Source organism: Ylistrum balloti, unplaced genomic scaffold, assembly GCF_031769215.1.
Source record: "Ylistrum balloti isolate Yb309-2 unplaced genomic scaffold, AGI_CSIRO_Ybal_v1 Utg369752, whole genome shotgun sequence".
Lineage (NCBI taxonomy): Eukaryota > Metazoa > Mollusca > Bivalvia > Pectinida > Pectinidae > Ylistrum > Ylistrum balloti.
Genome location: NW_026781955.1, coordinates 1,797,403 through 1,822,248, shown reverse-complemented (window position 1 = coordinate 1,822,248; position 24,846 = coordinate 1,797,403). Strand labels below are relative to the sequence as shown.

The 24,846-nt window shown below is 35.5% G+C and overlaps 1 protein-coding gene across 1 annotated transcript in view; it reads right to left on the bottom strand.

The window, feature by feature from the left end:
• Nucleotides 1-24,846, bottom strand: part of LOC132543332 (lachesin-like) — a 104,358-nt gene that overhangs the window by 35,724 nt on the left and 43,788 nt on the right. The window contains exon 2 of the mRNA XM_060206822.1: nucleotides 9,501-9,607. Within this exon, the coding sequence (XP_060062805.1) occupies nucleotides 9,501-9,607 (107 nt within the window). The remainder of the gene's footprint in view (nucleotides 1-9,500; nucleotides 9,608-24,846) is intronic.

Here is a 24,846-nt window from a genome sequence, read left to right as displayed (position 1 = left end):
CTGTAATATTTACACCTTCCGAACAAATGAACACGTGTACACTTGTTATGATACGATTTTAGTATTTCTCTCACCATAGTGCCTTTACTAAAAACAACATTTAATTGAGGAAATTGTATACCATCTATTTCCCTAGCGATCACATTACTTTTATAAAATCCAAGATGAAAGTCAGCCGTCTCCTGTTTTACGTTACATATGTATTACTGATATCTTCTCAAACATTCTATTGCGGTCTGAACGATCCACCGTGAACAGTTGTGGTCCAGAAGGCTTCCTTTTTTATAGTGAACTGTTCCAAATATTTATGTCACTGGTGTATGCAACTCCGAGTACTGCTGGTTTTTTTTCCACATTTCGCTATAACGTCTCGTGCAAACCTATGGTCAGAGAAACATTTGATGGGAATTTCAATGGCGTTTACTGTCAAATCTGTCTGCCTCGTTATACCTCTTAGTCTTTGGTGGACATTAATATCTATAATTTCCTGTATTCTTTATTTCTATCGACAAACCGATTTTTCTGTCGGAAAAAATCTCATATTTTATATAAGATAAACAGAAGAGATTCGTAAGTCTGACAGCAGCCGTCATAAGCTTAAATGTGAATATAATATTGACAACAATTATCATACACATGTACCCGAGTCCTGATGCACTTTGCTGTTAGTAACGTCTTTAAAACAATGAAATACAATTTCAATGGTAATTTGCAAATATATATAACTGTTGAATTTGTAGCCCGAAGATTTCAAAATATATTTTACATCACTAGTATTGATGTCAAAACATGGGGATTTTGATATGTAAGTTATTTTGATGCGAAAGACTCACAGGGACCAACTTAAGTAAAATTTGATCTGGATCTATAGAAAATAATTTTTAAAAATGTGCATATCATCTGTTGGCACTGAGAGTCAAAATGTTAGAATACGCCTTTTTGTAGCAGTGAATCATGAAACTTTCTGCACAGTCTTTAGACATTTATGTCGGATAGAGAAACATATTAGATGTACGAAGTTCGTGTACCACGCAGTGTTCAATAATTCAAAATTATTAACGCAGTTTACGACTCAAAACTACATTAAATTCTGAAAGGCCATCTAAAAGGGTCTATTGGAACCATGCGACCTATAAATTGGTTACATAACACAGGAAAATATTTTTCATTGTCAGAAAGACGCTTTAATGAAGTTGGATTATTAGTTTATCTAACCACAGGGGATCGTCTTTGACCGAAGTTAATGCGTTGACACTGCTCTCTTAAAACCTTTAATAAAGTCATTTTCTCAAATATGATACAGAGGCCTTTCCCCTGAGGATTGTGAAGGAACTTTTTGTATAGAACAAGTCAGAGGATTTGCGGAATACTCAGGATTGAAGCACTGACGATAAGTGGCCGGTCTGACCACTTGATTCTTCTGATGAGTCAGGGCAGGATGATATACTGAATGGAAGATTGCCAGTTTCCAAAACTGTTTTAGCGAGCAAACGTTACCAGAAACAAACACAAAACACATTACAGAATTCAGTCGGTGACCGAAACATGTTACAAACTTAATCACACACGTGAAAGCTAAAGTCTCAACATTATTTTTGTCAGGTTCCTTAAGCAGGTACATACAAATAAATAATATTTCGATGTAAAGGAAAAAGTGCATAGAAGAACAAGGAAACAAATAATGGGAATGAAATTGACAGGTATCCGATATATAATATTCACAGCGACGACCTAAGGTCACACCGGGGTACAAAAAACAGCGAAAGTAACATATTCACAGACAAAATTTAAATGTTGAATCGGAAAATGGTCTGATGTGATTCAAAGCTACTGAGACGTATACAAGTGTACATGTAGTGTCACTTGAATTCTAATTTGAATAAATATATTGAAAGAGCGGCACAGCTCACAAATATTGAAGTATGTTACATTCCTGTTCAATTGTCCCATGCTAACATCCACGACAAATATCGAATTTTTGGGTTTTGCATATCTCTCATCTTCTGTTCAAAACATTTTTTATTTTGATCAATTTCATTGTTTTGCAGTCGCCTCTTATAATAAAAAAAATTAGGCCCTTTGCATCACATACGTGTCCATAAAAATCTAGACAGCTGTATGATGCTGTTGAAATTCATCTTTTGATTTTTAATTTGTATTAAAAGGTGTTTCTCATATGCGTGCTGTTTTTACAATATTGACTAAATAGTTTTTTCTGGTCTTCCAATATTCTTATATCGATAACCCTTTTTTCAGGACAACAAAACCGGAAAAAGTGACATAAACATGTTACTTGTAGGTACTAACATATCACGGGAATGCACAACACAAATGTATGTCTTTTTGATAGAAAATGTCTTTTAAACACATTTCATTTCGTTTTGTCCTCGTGCCAAACGCAACAGAAACGCATTGCGCATCGCAAAGAAAGAAAATAAAATAAGATATTAACATTAAGAAGAAGCACCCACAACACATATGGGTATGACGTCTAATGATTAATACATCCTAGTCAAAAATGAATAAAAATGATAAAACAATGAAACTACAGTCGAACCTCGTTATCTCGAACTCGACAGGACAACAGGAAAACTCCGGGATAACCGACTATTCGATTCCAGTGAGTCCCAATGTTTTGGGTAACGTTAGGCAGGGACCGAAGAAACGCTTCAAGTTAAACGGGGTTTTCGATCTTCAAGTTCGAAATAATGAGGCACACATATTACTGTAAACACATTACTTTTCGTAGAGAATCTGTTTTCGTCAATTTCGTCGGTTCTCTTAATCCACTAACTGATATGTACACTACCTGTTAAAATTGGTTTAAGTAGATATATTGAGATATATTTATCCACGAAATCAAGTCTCCAGATACAGTGCCTTCTAAAACAATAAAATTATATATGGATTGAGAGTAAGAACAAAAATATGACTCTTTAAAAAAAATTGGGGGAAAAGTGAAAATTTTCGAAAGACCAAAATCAATATTAAAAATTCTATCTGTTCGTAGTGATCACTGAAATTAGTATCAAAAGTATAATTTGATATTCATCATGTACTAGAAATATGTCCTTGTACTATCAATAACAAGTAAAGAGGACGTTTCATAAATTAATTACCACTTCTTCAATAGGAAATAACAGATCATTATTTCATACCACCTGCAATATTCTCGACCGTCCAACATTAAAACATATACTGTGTTGTACTAAAACTGTTTTAGGTAAAAATAAATGATATTTTGAACAAAGTATGAAAAAAATATTAGTTTTAAAAGACCGTTTCTGATACACGACTCGATTAAGAGTCCCTTTAAGTCTAGTTTATGTGTCTTTGCGTTAACATATTTGGGTTAGTGGCGGTTTGACAGCATTCCAAACCCACACCGACTAGTTATTGTTCAATAATCTAAATTACTTGCATGTTTTACAACTACCCGCAACATTAAATTATGATGACCCTTCTAAACGTGTTTGTAGGGAACCAAGCGACCTCGAAAATTGATGAAAAAAAATGATGAATTGACATAATGGATTAATACTTCACACAAAAATAATATTAAACAATGTCACCCAAAATTTTCATTATAATCTTAAAAACACGTTTTCCTGGTTCTCTTCTATAGAGAAAAATTGCGGGAAATATCACAAAGGTCCCCTCAATTTGCCTTCTTTCATATTCAACAAAACTATCTGTGTATGTGTGCATGATTAATGTTTTCTGTGTATATAAGAGTTTAAATGAACTTGACTTCTATCCAACAACCTTGACATGTACATGGTAATAATTTATCACAATCCTATTCACTACATAACTATAATTCATTGGCGGTCATATTCTCTTATCTATCTGTGATCAAATGATCTTTTTAAATAACTGAATTGATTAATGACACTTAAACATTAATATATTCAGATACACAATGGTTTGGTTGGAATGGTGACCACAAAAAAAACTCGTCCATTTTGATAAAATAATCAATTTCAAAACAACAATTCTCAGTGTTCGATTTGTTTTTTTCAATTTCATTTTCAAAATTATGGATTAAGAATTATTAGAATAAAATAACGAGTATCTTCTCTACCAGACATTCAGTGGAATTTCAAATATTTGAATGGAAAGAAAAACCATAAATACAACATAAGTTAAAGTTCTTCAGACAGAACTAAAGAGTAAGAATATACGTATATATATATTTTGTCGTTAATAACATATTTTACTAAGCAAGGGCGATGTTTAGGTGGTATACGGTAAGAAAATTGTATAAAACACACAAGTAAATAACACATTTTAATACAAATTTAGAGTTAAATACAATAGATCCACACAATGAATTAAACTGCACCATACAGCTGTTTCGTCCTTTTTAGGACTCGTCAGCAATGCTTAGGGCCTAAATTTTGCAGCTTAGAAAGCGGCTGAGGAAAATCAAAAGTGATCGAAAGAAAACTAAAAAACTCTGGACAGGGAGATGTACCAGCTCCATAATTAAATAAATATCGTAGTGTTTATATGTCAGATAATACATTTGTATCAGAACAACGTCAAGTACATGTATATATTCTGAAACATGCCACTATTCGAATGAATTAAACGTGACAAGCAGGTTACGACAAACCTCTGGGACTGAAAGTCGACAAGCAGTGTCGCCCACATGCTAAGATTGGTACAAAGTTTGTACAAAAACATGGACTTTTTTACAAAAGTTAATGTTTTATAGGATTCGTGTACTTCTCAAAAAGGTCATGGCATTTCTTCCTATCAATATATATTGGTGTCATTCACCTACATGTACTTGCTTTAAACATTTAGGCCGGTAGCACCACGGACAAGTCCTAGAAGGACGAAACAGTCGTATGCAGTTTATTTCCTTAATTGGCTTTACTGTCTGTCTTTATGAATTTGTATCAAAATGTGCTATCTATTTTGTTTTTTTTTAAAGTCTTAGCAAAGGACAATATCTAGCTGGTGCATGGTACGGGCGAGCTGGTAGTGTACAGAACTACCGCAATGCGTATACGCCATGATCCAGTTTCTCACGAACAAGGGTCGGTTTTTAGATAGTTTACAGTACAGACAAAGTGTTAATTAGCTGACCGATGTTTAATGTGTGAGTTACGAACTAGCAGTAACTATGATAAGATGTTGTCCATATCTATCCGGTTTACTGTACAGTATCTTTGGATATTTGATAAAAGTTCTAAACTTAGCAAGTTTATTTTTTTCCGGTGCAAAGTTCGAATTTAATTTAGGATATAAAAAATGCGACCTTACGCATCACTAACGAGTTCTAGAAGGACGAAGGACGTGTATGCTTTGGTTTGATTGTTTGGCTCTTCTCTATCTTATTCAAAACTAGAAGGACGAATCAGGTGTATGATTTAGTTTAATAGTTTGGCTCGACTGTATCTGATTCTAAATTTGTATCAAATTGCTTTTCTCTCGTTTGTCTTATGTACAAATATGAACGTAATGTATGTTCAGGTTGCATCTTCAGATATGAGGCGTTTTGCGGTGTGATCCTAACGATAAATTCTGTATATTACGCAATTTCACTCAATTCCTGTTTAATAAAAACAAGATGAAGAAGGAAGTCTTGAAAATATCTATAATACACCAGGTGGGAAATTGACTACTAATTATCTAACGTAGAGCGGAAGAACTCGCGAAATATCTAGTACTATAACAAAGCTACTTTACCAGGTAAACGTTCCATTGACTGTGTGTTTTACAGTTATCCAAAACGATTGCGATTGTGGGATAAACTGTATACGTTACAGAACCAAGCATGTCAGCTTACAACGATGTCTTGCATTCGTCACAGAGAAAATCAAATTTCATTACAAGAATCTGTGCGAGCGTTTCTCTTGGAAAATCAAGGAAGCGTTAGGGTAAAATTTAGCAATAATGCGCAAAACGCTGATTCAGAAATTAAAACTGTAAGACCTACAGGTCGTGCCATAAATGAATCTTGCATAATATAATTCACCGCTTTGGGGCAAATTTGTTAAATCTTTAACGAAACGGTGTTTGCAAATAGAGTCATATATCAGAAGCAATCTATTCTATTAGGACCCCGATCTCACAACGTGATAAAACTACAGCGGAACGCTGACGTCGTTACATGTAGCGATAATACAGGCAAACCTCTTTCTGATGAGGAACAGGGTCTAGGCTTGAGCGAAAACAGCGGATAATTTGTTTTCTATATTTGTAACGTTTTTGTCAATTACCCTTTCCAAAAAACTGGCCTGAAATATTGTAATTAGATAACGCAGCATACATTGATTTATTCGTGTAATATTATAGCCGACTTCAAATGCTACATTAGCACCATAATTGAATGTGTTTTTTGTCAAATTGAGAATAATGTAGCTAGATTTACGTATCATTAGATAGTGCATTGTGATAGGTTTGTGTTTTATATGCTGTAACCCTACCCTAGACCGAGAGGTTGTGCTGCATTTCCATAGAAAAGAGTTAAGTGGGCTTCAATTTGTAAAACATGAAATTTCCATGAAATGTATAACACGTATTCAATCACATCGTCGTTAAGTTCTCCAGTCTAATTGATCAATGATTAGTCTGCATGTTATTGACGATTTTCTTAGATCTTTAACATCCTCAGCAACACCAATGTTTTGGAATTGCAGATTACATAGAATACGGATCGTATTTTTGTCTCAGTGATCATACCCTCATGGAGGTTTACGCTTATTGGTTTCTCATACAATGTTAATGACTAGGAGCTGAGCTTACATCAGTGCTGATATTCACGAACGAGTTTGAAGACAATTTAGTCCACTATAGGTTACGTTGAAAATTGGTTTCGTATCTAACGTCTATGTTCCACTTCCTAGATTGGAGATAAACAGTGATTTGCACATTGTCAAATGGTTCCATCTACAGTGTATGTATGCTTCAAATCAATAATTGCTACCGATACCAACTGAGATCAATATTTTGACAAAGCATTATTGTAATACATCGCGCATTTGCCAACATATCAGACATGAATAAAAAAAACGGAAAAGATGTCAATAAAAAGGCGTAAATACAGCTTCCGTTTCATTTATTGAATATTTTTTTGGACACAAGTTGACAGATTACATTCCCAAAAAGTTTTGACTTTACTCAGAGGCTGTCTTAAGGTTGTACCAGCAGTTGCAAAACTCATTCGTTCGATTTTTCCTTTGTGAGCAAGAGGCACAAAGGCCTCAATCTAATTTAAGTGCAAATTTCCAGACGGGCAAACTCGTTACACAAGGATACCAAAAGATGCAAGATGTGAGAGAGAGAGAGACAGAGAGACAGAGACAGAGAGATAGAGAGACAGAGACAGACAGACAGACAGACAGAGAGGGGGTGAGAGAGAGAGTGGGGGGAGAGAGAGAGGGGGGGGGAGGGGGAAAGAGAGGGAGAGAGGGAGAGAGAGAGGGGGAGAGCTCATAGCACAAAATTAGATACAGGCCATGTAGTATGAAATGTTACTGTAATAAACTAAGGCATTAAATGGAGCACAACCTTAGTGTTAACAGGAAATTTCCACTTTCTATTAGCTTATGTGTACCAATCCCACGCATTTGAACTTTTGGTAGCTAGTGTTTTGGAAAGGCAGAAACCACAAGGAAGAATAACTAACATTTGCTACCAGGAAGACAAAAACTTCCGAAGTATGCTAAAACTCTGTTTCCGTATACATGTTAGACTCTTCTAACTCTTACACAGACGTCCACGTGCCAGCCAGTTACGTACACAAGAGGATCATTATCTTGCTTACTCATATCAAAATCTGTCAAATCGTACTGTAAGCATTGAACACCCGGAACACATTATGCCATTAAACATTTCATTACTACTCGTATTGTTTTCAGTCAACTAACTTCAGATTCTTGTCTTAATGAGAAATAATGGCATTCTCATTAAACCATAATTGGATGTTGTGTCGTTTATCTAAGAAATCTATTAATTATTTGCAAGGAAGATCCATTACGCTGATAATGTGTATACGGAACAAGTTTAATTATTTCGAAAAAGCAAGATCAGATAGCATGATCTAAAACAAGATAAAAGGCCTATAGAAATTTACTTTTCAATGTTTATTGTGTTGTCTGTCATACAGAAATATTCCGTTCGTATTTATGTCTCCTCTTTAGCCCAAACTGAGAGGAACTGCAAATCTGATTCCGGCATAGACGTTTTAAAGAACATCTTAACATCTTTACATGTACATAAAATATGGACATGATGAAAAAGTTACTTGCTACAAAATATTTATTCTAACATGAACATTTAGTCATTGAAACATCAAAACGTTTTGTATTGTTTTATTTCTTTAAACAAGTAACACTTTGAGTTAAACAGTTTGCTTCCGAAATGTAAATATTTGCGGAGTTGACGTCACTTTTGAAGCAGGTCACACATCGAAGTGCTAACCAGTGGCCTGCGATGACAGCTCTGTACATGAGCTAGATTGCGTGCATTTGCATAACATTTCTCTATTATTGTTACTGTGAACCGAATATCTGATAATCATGAAATCAAAAGAGTTTTCATTCTGAATGGTAAAAATCAATTTTTTTTAACAAGGTTTACAATACCGGGTTTTCAAATATTAATGTATATATGTTTTTTCACTTTTTGAAAATTTTAAGAATGTTTTTATTGCCACACGAATGCATTCAAATGTCTGAATTGCTTATTGGATTTTGTTTGGTTCCACTTAATCAGTTTTAATTCAATATACAATGTCATAAAGTGCTCGCTATTAAGTGAACCTGAAAAGGTTCCTAATGTCAAATACATGAAATTTAATAAAAAAAAAAAACCAAATGCATGTTTTTGCTAATAAATTAATCCAACAATTAGGGAAAGACAGCTTCTAATAACAAAACACGAAAGCTATCTTGTCGCAATGAATATGTCTAACACGGGAATAGTTCACGACAAAAATAACAGCAATTACCCACACTCAAATCGATAGGGTCAAGTTAATGAATACGAGAGGTACGAAATGGTTTATATTAACACATAACCGAAACCAAGAGGGAAAAAACGGTGTCTTCAAACACACACATGGAATCGAAAGGGGTGAAACGGTGATATGCACACACAATGAAACCGAAAGGGACAACACGGTGTCTATTTTCAAACAAATGGCCTCGGAAAAGGACGAAACAAAAACAATCTTATTGAGGGAGAAAACTCTGTCTGATGACGTATATTTGTTGAATAAAGATATTTATTATATTGTGTCATTAATACCGACAACACGGTCTATACTAAGTTGTATTTTTCCATCACATTGAACACATGGAGAAAATGATACTGAATAGATATCTCGAAATCCTGTTGACCTCCCTGATGCTGACATACAAAACATAGAACGGCATGGTTAATATGACATTCGATACCCGTGTGATGTGTTGACATTTTGGATTACAACCACAAATCATGAACGTTAAAATATACCATTCTTTCAAACGAAATACTCTACCTACCTTGTGACCGCCAAGGGACTGTACAGAACACGGCAATATGGCAGTCTTCCCAGCTATAGCTGTCACATTCACAACCGGTACATCAAAGTTAGGTTCTAAGGTTTGGGCTGGAAAAAAAGAGAAAATAAATTTATTGAATTGTTACAATATTGTTCTTAATATGTGATCTAATGTGTTCTGTTGGTTCCGTTGTTGTATAATTTGTTCTCATTTGAGAACGTGACATTACTTGAATTGACCTAGATTTACATGGCGGGTATCGTCGATGAAGGAGACGACGCTTACTCTTCCGGAACACTTGGTCTTATTTTTTTTTGTACTATTTCACGAGTCTCCGTGCAATTCATTGTTCATATTTGCCCTAGTTTTACAGAATTTAAGTTTTAATTATGATTAATTTGAGATGTTTGTATTTTCTTCATTTTTTAGGCTCCAGACCTTATCATACAACTATAAATAATATCAATGTTGTTTGTTTTTGTTGTTGTTGTTGTTGTTTATTTATCACAGCCTGTGGAGTATTTCGTTATCAAGCAGTAAGTTTTAGACGATACGTGTTATCCATATTTGCCGAGATGTTTCACGAATTTTCGTTCTCCGATTCGTCCGTGATTATACTTCTACACGAAACCTTCTTTTGTTCTTTACTTCGTCGTGAGGCTTCTACTACGCGGTATGTTCGTTCTCCTCATTGATTTTAATTCTACGTGAGTTGTTTGTTGGCTCTCTAGTTTGCCCATTACTTCAGTTCTACACTAAGTATTTGCTCCCTATTTCGTCTGAGAGCTACGTTATAAACAACATCTTAGCTCAATACTTCGTCCGTATTAGTTGTATTCCCTGCTTTGTTTACGATTACATTCTACACACGATATTTCTGTTCTCTAATCTGATACAATTTTAGTCTTACTCCAGTCAGTCGCTTGCTCTTTGTTTTCTCTCTAATCGTAGCCTTACACAGCGTGTCACACGTGCAGTGGAGGTGACGCATTTGACCTCTAAATTAAACACATTTGGTCACGTGCTCTTCATGTTTCCGTTATTCTATCTTCATTAAAACTAATTAATACATTAAGCGAATGAGTTTGCACCTAAATAGTTTCTCTCTGTTCATGAAATAGGATGCGTTTCTTCAGTTAATTGTGAATAATATCCCTTTTCCTTCATGCAAAAACTTACATTACACCGCCATGTCGCATGCAAGCGTCTTGCAATATCTGTCTAATTTCAATTTATTTGCATTCCTCGTATATGTCGCGATGAAATTGTATCAATACAATTAGACTGACATGTACACGTATAACGGCTTTCAATAATCATATTTTAAGGAACTTAAAAACATGTGCCCATTTACCAAAACAAAACTTGGCACAGTTAAGGAAGTCAAAGCTTACGCATGCCGTAACCCTACAAGAGTGCAAAAAGATTGACCAGAATTCCAGTCCCGGTAATGCATTCGTTGCCTGTAATCCATTAGTAAGAATGGCAATATTTGCAAATATATCATTGGAACAAAACCTCCGAGTCATACGTCAGGCTTTTTAATGTTCCAACGACAGACCATTTAGTCCCAGATGACAAATACAGATATATTACTATACGAACCTCCACTGCTTAACTGTGACATATGACCTCGACATGCAATTAGGAACTCTCCAAACAAAAGTGGGAAGAAAGCATTGATTTCATAGTAAAATGGATGGTATGATAGACGAGGGGCGCTGTCGAAGGTTATTTTTCATTACGGTTGTGTAGAGAAGATTCTGTACCAATATGAGTGGTGAAACGCTCACTTATTGCGCCAGAAAACTAATTACCGGATGGCAATATGCTAAGCTGGTTATCACAATCTTGCTGGGGTTGTTTGTGAACGTGTATGATGAATAAGGAAACCATCAATGTCTGACACGTTTAATAAAATAAACGCAATGCCACCAGGAAGATTATGTCGTTGTGTGGTATAAGAACATTACCACAGAGACATTCGATTAACACAGCAAAGAACATTCAGAAACGAAAGGTATTTGTTTTGTGTTCCTTTTTTTCAATTCATGATTAACTGAATGCAAGAAATTTTGATGAACAATCGTTACATAAAATACACTTCCGTGCTGTCTTTGGCTGTAGACGTGGCAATTTGAGCTTTATATTGATGGAGATGCCATCATGGGTCGAATATTCCTCGAGAGTAACGGTTCTCCAAACAAATGTCAACGGCATTTCGTATTCAACCAAGCTTGGTGCACAATACTTCACATCCTTACAAAAATCTTGTTTTTTTTTTTTTTTTTCGTCCTAACGTGTAAAACTATGTTTTAACGAACAAGTCATGTGTGTGATCCAAAGTTCACATCCAAACAAATAACCATTTCTCGGAATGATGTGAAGAGGAGTGTGGTTGTGCTCTTGAGCAAGACACTGTACCGTAATTGGTCTTGATGCCATGCGATACACCTTCCGTATGAGGTTCAGTGAGGTAGTCACCGTTCACGTCAGAGACCTTGTCTCAAAATGAACTTGGCTGTTCTCGAAGCGATAAGCCCAGCACACAAGTATAATACTTATATGCGATGATACAATAAGTGTTTGTTATAAATTATAATACAATGATTTATTTCATGAATTACAAGCTGTCATGAATAACGTCTCAAAGTACACTTATATGTATCGTAAGTAGCTGATCGTTACCATCTTAGTGGAGATGTTGGTTCCTGTTGGATTAAACCTTTCCTCATATGAACAGTTCTATCGGTGTTATGTGCACCCAAATAGATGCCTTTTATTGAACTTTAGGTAAATACGTCTCAGAAAAAGACAAAATAGCAAACATCATTGGGAATGCTTTTAAGTATTTTTGACGTAAAGTGTCAAAACTTGTGTTGTAAACAGCATAAAAATTGGATATTATAAGGTATTTCGATAAACATGGAAACTGCTCTTCAATTTTAACAGTTTCCCAATTCAATATGTTATTGATATACTGCTCGCGTGTGAAAGATACTTGACTAGCCATACTTTTTCTTCACTTTGTAACGCCGTGGGACTCGTTGTAGAACTTGGACCCCGTGGTGTGGACGTTTGAATACTGTCAGGTATGTCCCCGCCTTCTGGGATAAAGTACAGTCCATTTCACAGACCCACAAATCAGAGGATGATGCTGGCCTCCGTTGCAAGAACCTCTGTTATGTTTGTGCCACATGGTATGTTACAATGGAAAGCAGGTTTTCTGTAATCCGTTTTGAGTCCCTTTATTGACACCATACAGCTAGTACAAATACTTAATCAGAAGCCGATTGTTTTAAGTTTGTATTAAATTATAGTTACAGTTGGATTTCAAATTCATGTTTGCATGGGAATTAAGATTAACAAAACCCAGTTTTTCCCGGGGAACAGGTAAGTATCTGCTGTCTTATCGCCAGCACCAGACATGTGAACTTGACAAATACAAGTAAGGAGTGTCACGTTCTCAAACAAGGTACATGTGAACGTGGCCACAAGGCTGTATCAACTAATAACACGCTTGACATAACTAAGATGAGAGCAGAATCTAATCTATTTAAAGAGTTAAGGATAATTACACTACGTTTTGATCCCCAAAGTATTACCCAATTTCCCCACTGCTGCCAAAAATGATTATGGGAAACTTGATGTGACCCAATTCTCTAATGTTCCTCTTTGATCGAATACCATTTGTACCAACATGAGATGAACGTAAGCGTTATTTATTAAACTATATGACGTTTATTGACTGACATCGGAATCCTGATTTAGGTACAAACGTGATGTTGAAGTATGAATTAAAGTATTACTGTCACGTGTACTTCCATATATGGTATACTCCCGTTTCTGATCCAATATCTCCTTACAAGCATAGTTTTTTTTACTGTTCTTACTGTATCTTGAAATTTACACATATTCTAGACAGCTGTCACCCGTTAACCTCGTTCTCCGTGTATTCCTAATATCACCATGAGACAAATATGGAAGTATTCTCGCACAAAGTGGAATCGTCACCGAATCCAAGGTCATGATGGTAAAATATTCACATGTAAAATGTGTTTAATGTCAACTTCACGCGTATAACACAGACGGCACGAACATAAATTTACACAGTAAGCTAAAACAATTCTGTACTTGTTTTTTATAGCATTTTTTCAAGATAATAAGTAATTAGATTTAGATAATTTAAACTTGAGATATCATAATTCCCAATTCACATAGCCATGTAATAACAAACAGACAAAATAACAGTATTTTCGCGATATATACCCACATTTATTCTCGCGGCACACACACACGTTTATTTTCTTGGTACATTCACAGGTTTATTTTTGTGCTACATACAAACCTTTATTTATGTAGTACGTGTACACGCGTGGAACAAACGTATATTTTCGTGGTACATACGCACGTATATGTTCGTGTTCCATAGATATTTTTGTTTTCGAGGCGCATTCATACGTTTATATTCGTGGTATATACACACGTGTTTTCTTAATGTGGAGTTCTAAAATGTTTATTTTCCGCTACATATATTATGTCTCCACTTCAGTTTTTTTTCTTACCATGTCACACATTATATCACAGTTAACAAGGCCAGCGGCGTGATTAAATCTTTATATAGTATCATTGCCTAAAGTTACCGCATTGTTGTATATGTACAAAGTAGTAACACAACAATGCATCGGATGCAGACGTCCTTATGTTAATACCATAACATATTAAATGCTTACATATTGTAAGATACATTAAGTTTAGGGGTTTATCACATAAATGCCTCGTTATTCAGTAAAGCGCCCTTTTGACATTAAAGCGTGTCACCAGTACAAGTGCAATATTGATATATTGTGACGTCAAATTCAGTCGATGAAATGACCTCACACTTTCACAGATTCCATTAGAACGTAACATTTTAGACTACATAGAGTCGAGAAGACTTCAATATTTGCCTGAAAAAAATTGATTACGTGATAAACAGGATATCAAATTCGTTTTCCGTTGATTTTTCATTTTAGATTTATCATATAGAGAGCCTTAACAATTTTAAAAGACTCAATTCATTATTTACTTATCAAATGTAAGTTAATGCAATTTTCTGTATCCACTGTACACCGTTTATCTATAGCTCTATATAAGTAAACATTATTTCACCGTTTAACTCCTGACTGAAGATTCTATTTCATTTTGCAATATGTCATATACATATATCTTATCGCAAACAAACGTCTTCGCCTTTCGTGTGAATTTTCATTTCATCATAATTGGTAAAATTTATATGAAATAGATTGCACCTGCTTCAAGTCCGTGCTGGATGGAGTTGACTAAATTCTATTCCCTATTTTGTGTGTGTTTTAGTTTAAAAATCAAGCTACGTGTTTATATCTGAGATGTATCTGTATTGATGTATATCATGGCAGGTGATACTTGGAATCTCTTATTAATGTTTTTAAAGCCAGAGAACTCGATAACATGGACTTGCATACTGCAGATGGATCACACGAAGAATCATAATAAAGATTTGATTATATGACGGGTGATACCAATTAATAATTTAGCTATGACAGTATGACGACATATTGATCTGGAACTGCTAGCTGTTTTCTACTGGAACAGTGCTTAAATAAGGTCTTGGGAGAAAATGAAATGCCATTCAACAATGCTACATAACCAGTTCGACCAAAAAAAAAAATTAAAAATAGATAAAAATGGAAAAATAAATAAAAGGGAAAACAAAAATACAGCACAGACGTGTATTTTATGATATCTTGCCAAGTTTCCAATATATAACCCTTTCTAAGAAATTATATTGAACCTTTTTTCCGACAGGATTTACATCGAAAGGGACAACGACAACGACGATGACGACGATGAAGGTAGAGAAGACGTAAGTTTAAATGAAATGTAATATAAAGTCATGCCAAGATCATATCCAGATATGTAACAATAAATGAGGTAATTTACTAAAAGTTGTAAAAAACAAAAGCTAACAGCTGCAAGTAACAAGGTTAAACTCAAGTATGTTCTGAACAATTCCTAAGATTGCACATAGTTATCTGCGTGAAGTAATCTCAAGAGGGAATAACACATTTTCGGTTTTGTCGACTTTTTAATTACTATTAGTTAGTAGCAGTTGCCGTGTTGAAGCAGAAGGATGTCGTGGAGTTTTATAAGACCAAGAGGACCTATAAATAATACTGTTCTGAAGAATGGAAGGAAACAATTCACTGCAAAAGTTAATAACACTTTTCAAGCGAAAACCTAAAACATTGAACCAAGAATTTAACTTTATGTAGCATCTCGGGAGATTCGACATATGATGCCTTTGATGTAAAAGTTGTTTGATGGCACAACATAAAGGAGTTTTCGAGACCCGGAAGCAACTCGGCCATATACAGGCTCGCTGTATCATATATACAAAATGTACATTGTTCTGTATATGGTTAGATGTGTACAAAGCTAATAGTTTGCAGAACCTATTGAGCTTATGTGGTCTTATACAAGAGCAGGAAGCACATTTTCTCTTTAATATAAATACATTTGTTGCTTAAATGATACTTGCAGCATTAGCACTGGAAGATCAAATGAGTACATATACACATTATGAACCGTCAGACACCAAATAAACAAAAGACAAACACACAAATCATAATTGTTTCGCCATCACTGCACCTAATGCTTTTCCATAACTCTAGGAAACAAATTATAGCCATGAGACACACATAAAAAACGCATTTCTTGATATACACTGGCGGATACAAGAAAAGCAAGTTTATTTCCGACATTTATTATTTTGCATGATTAATTGATTATTAGTTCATTGTTTGGGTTTCTCATTTCATCATTACTGAACACATTTTGATTTTTTTTGTCCTATCACAGACGGCGTTTGCTTGAATAGTGTTTAAAACAAGGGTACCCTACGCTGTTTTTTTCTAATCTAAATCAGTATTGTGCGTACCCACTCCTGGCTTCAGTCGCTGCTCTTAGTGTCCTTAACATTGTCCCCATCAAATTTATTGTCCTTTGAGGGTCTTTATTCCTTTCCTGAATAAAGGTCTGCGTGAGTTGAGCGACGTTATATGGGACGTTGACAGGATTCCTAGCCCTCATCTCCAGCTCGTCTCATCAGTGTTTGATTGGGGACAATTCTGGACTGAATGGTGGCCAACCAAGAACTGGGACGTTGTTTTGAGCTAGAAAGTCAAGACAAAACCTAGTAGCACGGGGTCTCGCGTTGTCTTGTTGCAAAGCAAGGTAACTTTGATGGATAAGAGGAAGGACTTGTGGTCTCAAGACTTGATCCCGATATGCTACTACTGTAATGAGCGAGAGAAGTATTTCTCTATCTCGACGTACGCTCCTGGGACGGTCACCCAATCTCCCTGTGGTTCTGAGTCGCCCAACTAAACGGGATATTGTTGTCTCATGTACACCATATTGCTAGGTTACATGACGTTGCGAATGCCCATGCATTATCAAAGCAATATCCCCTTACTCAATTCTGGCATTTCTCTCTACAATCGCTTCGAAGAGAAATGTTGTGTAGCTGATCTGTACTGTTCAAATGTTCTGTTTGTAGTGATTTACCAGCACATCTGGTGCAGGAGTACCCAAGATCCACCCACTTTTTTGTCAAATCTGCTGACAGCATAAAGCGTCGAGCGGAGTCACAGTCGGCGGAGTTTCAACTAAAGAACATTTTCAGTGAACAGATATAGCTCAGTGTAAAATTTAATTGAATTCCGTCCACCTGTCTAAAAATTATATTACAAAATCCGAACTTGCGTTTCTTTTATTCGCTAGTGTATTATACCAAGAGAAAAAAATCAAAACATATGATAACCGAATCTATTAAAAGCGATTTGCGTAACTCCCAAGATACACGTAACAACAAAGACCATAACAACATGTCAATATAACCTAAATTCAAACTCGAATTCGAAGAAACCAGGGTAGGGTGTAAACACAAAAAGAGCATTTACAATGTGGCCCTGCAAAGTACAAATAAAATAAGACCATGCGTTCCTGAAAGTTCAGCGTGATCTGTTTCGTCAACGACACCCACCATTTAAATTTCATAAATCAAGTAAACAATACCGCATGTCTAAATGGAAAAAAAACGGAACCACGAAGAAGTTCGGTTAGACTACTATAGGAAACAAAAGACGCTTTACCTCCCAGATCACATGGTCTTATTTCCTTTTTACTTTGCGGAGGCCTCGGTGTACATTCATGCCGTCGAACGTCGTTATTTCTAAGTCGGTGGGGCCATGGTAATAGTTATCCGAGTATTCGATTTAAGTGAGATGGAATGTTTGGTGAAAAGTTAGGCTTGGACTGACGAAATACTTCGAATCATACGGGGTCTATACGTTCGATTGTATGATTTATGTTCAGGATATCATGCTGATATCAAATTACGTTTGATTAAATGTATATTGAATAATTAAGATTAAATGATTTTATCTTGTATCGTCTGTAGGACGTCGTGGATTTCATTGATAGTTCTTTTACACACCTTACTCGTACTTATAATTATAAGATATCTCTGGCGCGAGTTACGATTTACACCGATTAACGAAAAATACACAACCTGCACGCAAACCTGTCAAGCAGTGTACTTGTTTTGTTTTTGTTGGATTATTTTCGGGGATTTTTGTTGGTTTTTTGTTTTTTTTTGTTTTGTTTTGTTTTGTTTTTTATGGGGGGTATATATAAGCATAGCTTAACGGAAATACCGTACAGCATCGCAATAAAATGAAATGAGTGACATATTAATAATTGTGTTCAATAAAATGAAAGTGTTATTCTACATAGCCGTAATATATTTTTGAGGATTAAACGTTCGACACGAATATGCTGGGTACTTAACCGAACAGTTGTTGTTTTTTTAATCTGTATAGTGTTATCGTCCACTAAATTTAGCAATAGATCACTTATAAGGAACATCAATAGCAAGTGCTTGTAGCCATGGCAACATTAAAGAAACCCGGCTCCTTAACAAAAAACTCGAAATAAAAACAATTTGTTACCGAAAGGATCAGCAGGGTAGCAGCTGATATGGTTGAAGCAGAATTTAAGTTAATAAGTTAATCTAATAATATTTGCTTAGTACTATTGTGAGTGCTTTATTTCAGAGAGAACACGAGAAAAGCATGAATCGAAAAATATGAAACTTTAATCATTTGAACAAAAATAGAATTATATTTTTCGGAGCCAGACACTGTTTTATCACAAAATTAGTCAGTTATACAGTGAATTAGCCAATAAAATATTTTCCCATAAGTCACCAGGGTTTATATAGAACCTGCAGCGTATTGCATCGTCTGTGTCTATCAGAAATCGCTGTTGAAGTCATCATATGGGCATTAACGTTACGTCATGGGTGGAAAATTGCAAAACAAAATGGCTGCCTCCGTTTGATCTTTTTTCCCCTCACGTTATTGATTTTAAAAACTTTGGACATATCAAAAGTTTGAATCAATTGCCATAAAATTTCATATGAACTAAAAATAAATTTACTTTATGTCACATAACAAATATATAGTTATTTCATTAAATCTCATATAAAATGAAAACTCATTTAGGATCTTATGTGTATATCCAAATCATATTAAAACTCTGTCGTATACATTCAAATCGACCGAAAATTATAAATATTGTAAACTCAGGCATTTTTCGTGAGAGTCTAAGTTCCTGGCTTTTCCCCAATACATACATTATTGTTGGCACTTGGTTTCGTGTGTTAATATTGCCCACAGAATTCACTAGTAGTATAATCCATGGCAAACTTTAATCTCTTCGTTGACCCATCAATTCGTGGATCTAGAGAACCTAAAATTCCACGAAAATAAACCTACTACAAAAATAAATTATTTGCAGTATCTTGAATTAGTTCACCAATAGATACGAAAGATGTATTTACCCCGGCATAGATGCGTTTACCATGTTTCTAGTGTGATGGATCCTAAGAAGATGTCATATGATTTCTCTGGTGAAATGAGATTTCTTTGAAGCAGTGTGAGTGACGTTAAAGATATTTACTTGCTGTCTCTGGTGTTATAAATTTTAGATTGAGTGCCGACAAAGAGAAGTGTTTGATGTCCCCATTGTAATGGCTGTTAAAAAGGGACTATTTGATGTCCCTAATGCAATGACCGCTGAAGAGAGGTTATTTTATGTCTCTGTAGTGTTATAGTTTTCGGGTGTCACCTTCAACACGGCCACCCGATGTCTCTTAGTGCTAAACGAAACCAAATTATTTCACTGTTGCCATGATGTTCCCAATTTGATTATATAACACATTGACACGTGAATAACTTCCTAAGTCATTTTTATAATAAAGTATGAACATAGAAATTAGCATAGCCATGGGAAAGTCGAGCTCATCTGAAAAGATAACACATCGGAATGAAAAATAGCATTATTTTAAGGGGCTTTGCATTGACAATTTCAAACAAACACACATGTCTTGTATCGGTTAACCCTTTGAAGGTATCAGTATTCCACAAAAATATAAAATATCTTTAAATTATATTCCTTTGACAGTTACTAGGCTCCAGGCAGACAGAGAAAAAAAGGAATCCTGCTATCAGGAGAGATACAAACATGAGTTTATTTCAAATAAATGTCTTCAAATGAGATTTGCCTCATCAAAGCAATGAATACAGCTATTTTAAACCAAGCCTTTATGTAAATGCCTTGTAGGGATTAAAACCAATAGCTGTGTAGCAGTCTTCTTTTTTGTCTACGCTCTATGGTGATGAAACCAATTTCAGGCAAACGTGTATGCTAAATTATCAAACAGAATAAGCTTGTAGATACTTGGTAAGGAAACGCTGTAGTCAGACATGATAGCGAAAGTTATATGACCGTCACATCGAAATGTATTCAAAGAAAACTACACCAAAAAAACCGTATGACATCCGATAAATAAATTTATCACAAGCGTAAATGGAAACATCTACTGTCTGGTGTTTTTCCTAGTATATCTACATATGTGACACCTTATATAGAACAATATCTTGTCTCACAACATTATATAATGTGTAATTTAGCCTTTAACTGGTTATGAAACATGCCTAATGCCATCCTGTTGGTCCACAGTCACGTGGTACATGTGTCTAAATAGATATGATATATGACGATATTGGGATAAATTATTTACGTCTAAAACATCTCTTCCTGTGAGAGATTAGCCCATAACTCATCAATACAATGTATGCAATTTCATATTCTACTACCGTTATTTACTGCAAGCGTTTCTCAAACGCAGATGGTTTTTCCCAGGTATCAATTTCTCAAGGAAATGGTTTACTTGTGATATATGTTCGGGACCATACATATTAAGCTCGGGTTGCTTGCTACAGCAACGTTACGGCGACAAACAAGCGGTGGGTTTACATGTTTTGTTGGGAAGAAATGGTCATAAATTGAGATAGATTTCCCCTGTTTGTAAACGTCTGAAAGACCTAGACTTGAATTCGCCGTCAGAGATACTTCACATGACACCCAGTAAGATACAGGAAACGATCGCTCAGTGGAGTCGTATGTCATGGGTATCTCTACTGACGAGATCCCGACAGGTTTCTGGGTGTTTAGCTTATACTGCCTTTGAATAACTCTGATTAATTACAATCTTAAATTCAAGATATTGGAGCCTTTCGTCCATGCCTGATCGTATATTAGACTTATAAAGGTAATAAATTGGGTAGTTAGTCATGTGATGTCAACAAGTTGTAATGGGATTGTCGCTCAAATTCCATCTTAACATTCATCACATACATAATATAATGGTTTTTATTACTACTAGTTAAGTAGTCATAACAGCTCAGTCAATATCATGTGATGTTATCATCAGAAAAATGTGTTTTAATCTTCATTTTCTTTGCTGTGTTTGCTTTTTATGGTTGTGTCATTCTGTAGGACAGGTAACCCCCATTGTTTAGAATGGCATGCGACGGGCCTCCCGTATATTGTTTGATAAACCTGTAACCATCTACCACACGAAGACGTTTGATAAACCAGTAACCATCTACAACAAGAAGACGTTTGATAAACCAGTAACCATCTACTACAAGAAGACGTTTGATAAACCAGTAACCATCTACTACAAGAAGACGTTTGATAAACCAGTAACCATCTACTACAAGAAGACGCTTGATAAACCAGTAACCATCTACTACAAGAAGACGTTTGATAAACCATTACCTATCTACTACAAGAAGACGTCTGATAAACCAGTAACCATCTACTACAAAAAGATATCTGATAAACCAGTAGCCATCTACTACAAGAAGACGTTTGATAAACCAGTAACCATCTAATACAAGAAGACGTTTGATAAACCAGTAACCATCTACAACAAGAAGGCGTTTGATAAACCAGTAACCATCTACTACAAGAAGACGTTTGATAAACCAGTAACCATCTACTACAAGAAGACGCTTGATAAACCAGTAACCAACTACTACAAGAAGACGTTTGATAAACCAGTAACCATCTACTACAAGAAGACGTTTGATAAACCAGTAACCATCTACTACAAGAAGACGTTTGATAAACCAGTAACCATCTACTACAAGAAGACCTTCCCTAAATATAATCTGACTTTTAATGTATTGATTAAGCAGGAAACAAAAGATATATATTAATGCCAAGGACATGATGAGCTCATCCCTATAGGTTGAGTCTAAGGTGTCACAAGCTACTACAAGAACACCCTATCCTAAAGATAACCTGGCTGTTAAAGGGGTGATTAAGCAGACAAAAGATATGTATTAATGCCAAGGACATGAGAAGCTCATTCATATAGGCTGGGCCTAAGGTGTCTATGGTAACAAAATACGAATGTCCAATGTATTCATCACATGAATATCCTCTGTCTGCCCGATCTGTCTAGTCCTTCGCAATACAAATAACCATCTGTAACGACACTATTGGTAATGGACACCTGCTTTCACTGACATGCTCTTTCTGATAAATCCATCGAGTGATCTCTATGTCATAAGGCAGACACATTGGTGGTAATGAATATGATGTCCGTGTTTCTAAGATGACAAGCAATGGAGTATGATGATTATAACTTTGAAATATAAGCATCTAGAAGGTAAGACTTTTAAGGAATTCTTCCTGTGGCTTTGGAATGTAGCCACCAAATAATTAATGAAATACATTTATGTATATATGAATAGCACACCAAACTTTTACCTGAAAGAGCCATCATTTAATAACGAAACAAACATTTCTTCGGTATGGAATCGACATTGAACTAAACAAATACTAGGGCAAGATGTCTTCCTTTGGCATCTCTGAATGATCATTTCGACCAAAACTAAAATTTCTTTTCCATTTAAAGGTATGGTACATTTTCTTCAAATAACTTATTTTTATTTTCCCCAATAAGACCCTGCATGTAGCTAGTTATTGGTCCTGTTGTCCCCGGCAAGATCGTAAGAGGCAAATGAATTTGGGATGTGATCTTTTCCATTCTTCCTAAAACTATTTTCTTCTTAGTGTCCCAATGTTTCCCTTTGTCATTGCCTCAGTTTGATTTTTAGTTCAACAGCCGCCCCTGTGGAGAAGACTTTGGTTTATGTATTCTGGTTTCTCAAATAGTTAATTCTACTCCCTGTTGCTACCAGCTCAGGATATTTTTGCCTGTTGTCCGTATATGACCAGTCGGATTACATTCCGCGGTATAGTTCAGTGTGATAGAACTTTAAAGACGGATTCATTTCCACATTTTCACAGGCAGTCTACTTTGAACCTATTTATTATCACCAACAAACAAACTCGCGAACAGGAACTCACCATAGATAGGGTGACCGGTCTTAGCAAGTGGTATAGAACCAAACAAAACCTTTAGAACAAGGATTCTAAATCATAGCAGTCTGAATATTTATGACGCCAGAGATGATGACAATAAAAAAAGATGACAAAAAACTGTAAAGTGAATTATAACACGTGCAGCTAGGTCTTCAATACGTTTGTTTAGCCGACAGACGGAGAAATCTATAGGACACCAACTTTAACACCTTGAAGCATTGCCGATAGGGGATGGTCCAAAGAGCAAATTGCTTTGAGTATTCTTTATCGATACACAAACTAATTTAGTCTGAAGTATTTGAGACCAGCCTTACTTTGTATAGTCAAAAAGAGGCGTGAAGCACTATGTCCTGGAGCGGAACGTGATTAGCCGCACGACGGTCCGTGGATGGTTATCGACCGGCGGTAAAATACAGGTTAAAGAGGTCAGTGTTTGTCTTCTCTTTACTTTAAGACATACTCATGACTTGCAGTAGGTTGTGTATGGTTTTCCCTCTCCGGATAATCTCTTTGAAAGTCTTGTTCACAAATATTGACAAAGTATTAATACAAAAGAAGCATCTGTAGAGGGGAAGTGCTATCTCAGAACACAACTATCAGAAATTGGTATTTTTACAGCCTATAATTAAGATCGGTAAACATGAAATCTTATATGCTCTGTTTAATATTCTTGTTAATTTTTTTATTATTATTTTCAGGTAAATTTTGTCGCCGCCATATTCACGGTATGTTAAATGGCTTCCTGATCAATATCTTTGATTAAAGTAATATTTTAAAACATATTCTTTCACATTTTCCAATGCCAAACAGTGCTGAGATAGATTATGTAGTGTTAGTGTTTTCTCTCTAAAAACTGCTTTCAATCAATTAAAGGTCAGCATACAGTAACCTAAGTATAGAAATGCATATTTGGAATTAGATAGTGAAAAGTGTTCGTATCAGGTATACTTTCTATCTAATTCAATGGAGTATTCAGATATTCTCCTATCAGAACAGATTTCATTAAACTACACACATAAACGATTTGCAAATACAATAAACAATCTGCAACATTTTGACAGCAGGATAAGGTTGGAATTCGCCGAGAGATAAAAATGAAGTAAGACTAGCTATGTTTAAATCGAATCGAATGTGGAATGTTATTATGAACGATGTACTGTAACATTACCACGTGTCAATAACGTTCAATTTAACCTGCTTTTGAGCAACTCATGCTCATGTGAAAACCGGTCTCCCGTGCATCTCAAAAGATCGCATGTTAGGGCCGTTATAGAAAATTACTTCCTTGTCAAGCCACAGTATGTGGTAACATTTTAATTTCAGAAAATTTTACTGCTAACACAGAACACTTTTCAACAACTTTCAGAAGCTTTCCCTAGCGACATATTTTTGTGTAAAGCTGATGAAATTAGCATATCTCCATTAACATTGTTATCGGAGGCAGCTGTAGAAGTTGTTGTAGTGCTGTTCCTAACTCCGTCTCCGGGAAAGGCACATGCTTATCATAGACAAGCCCGAA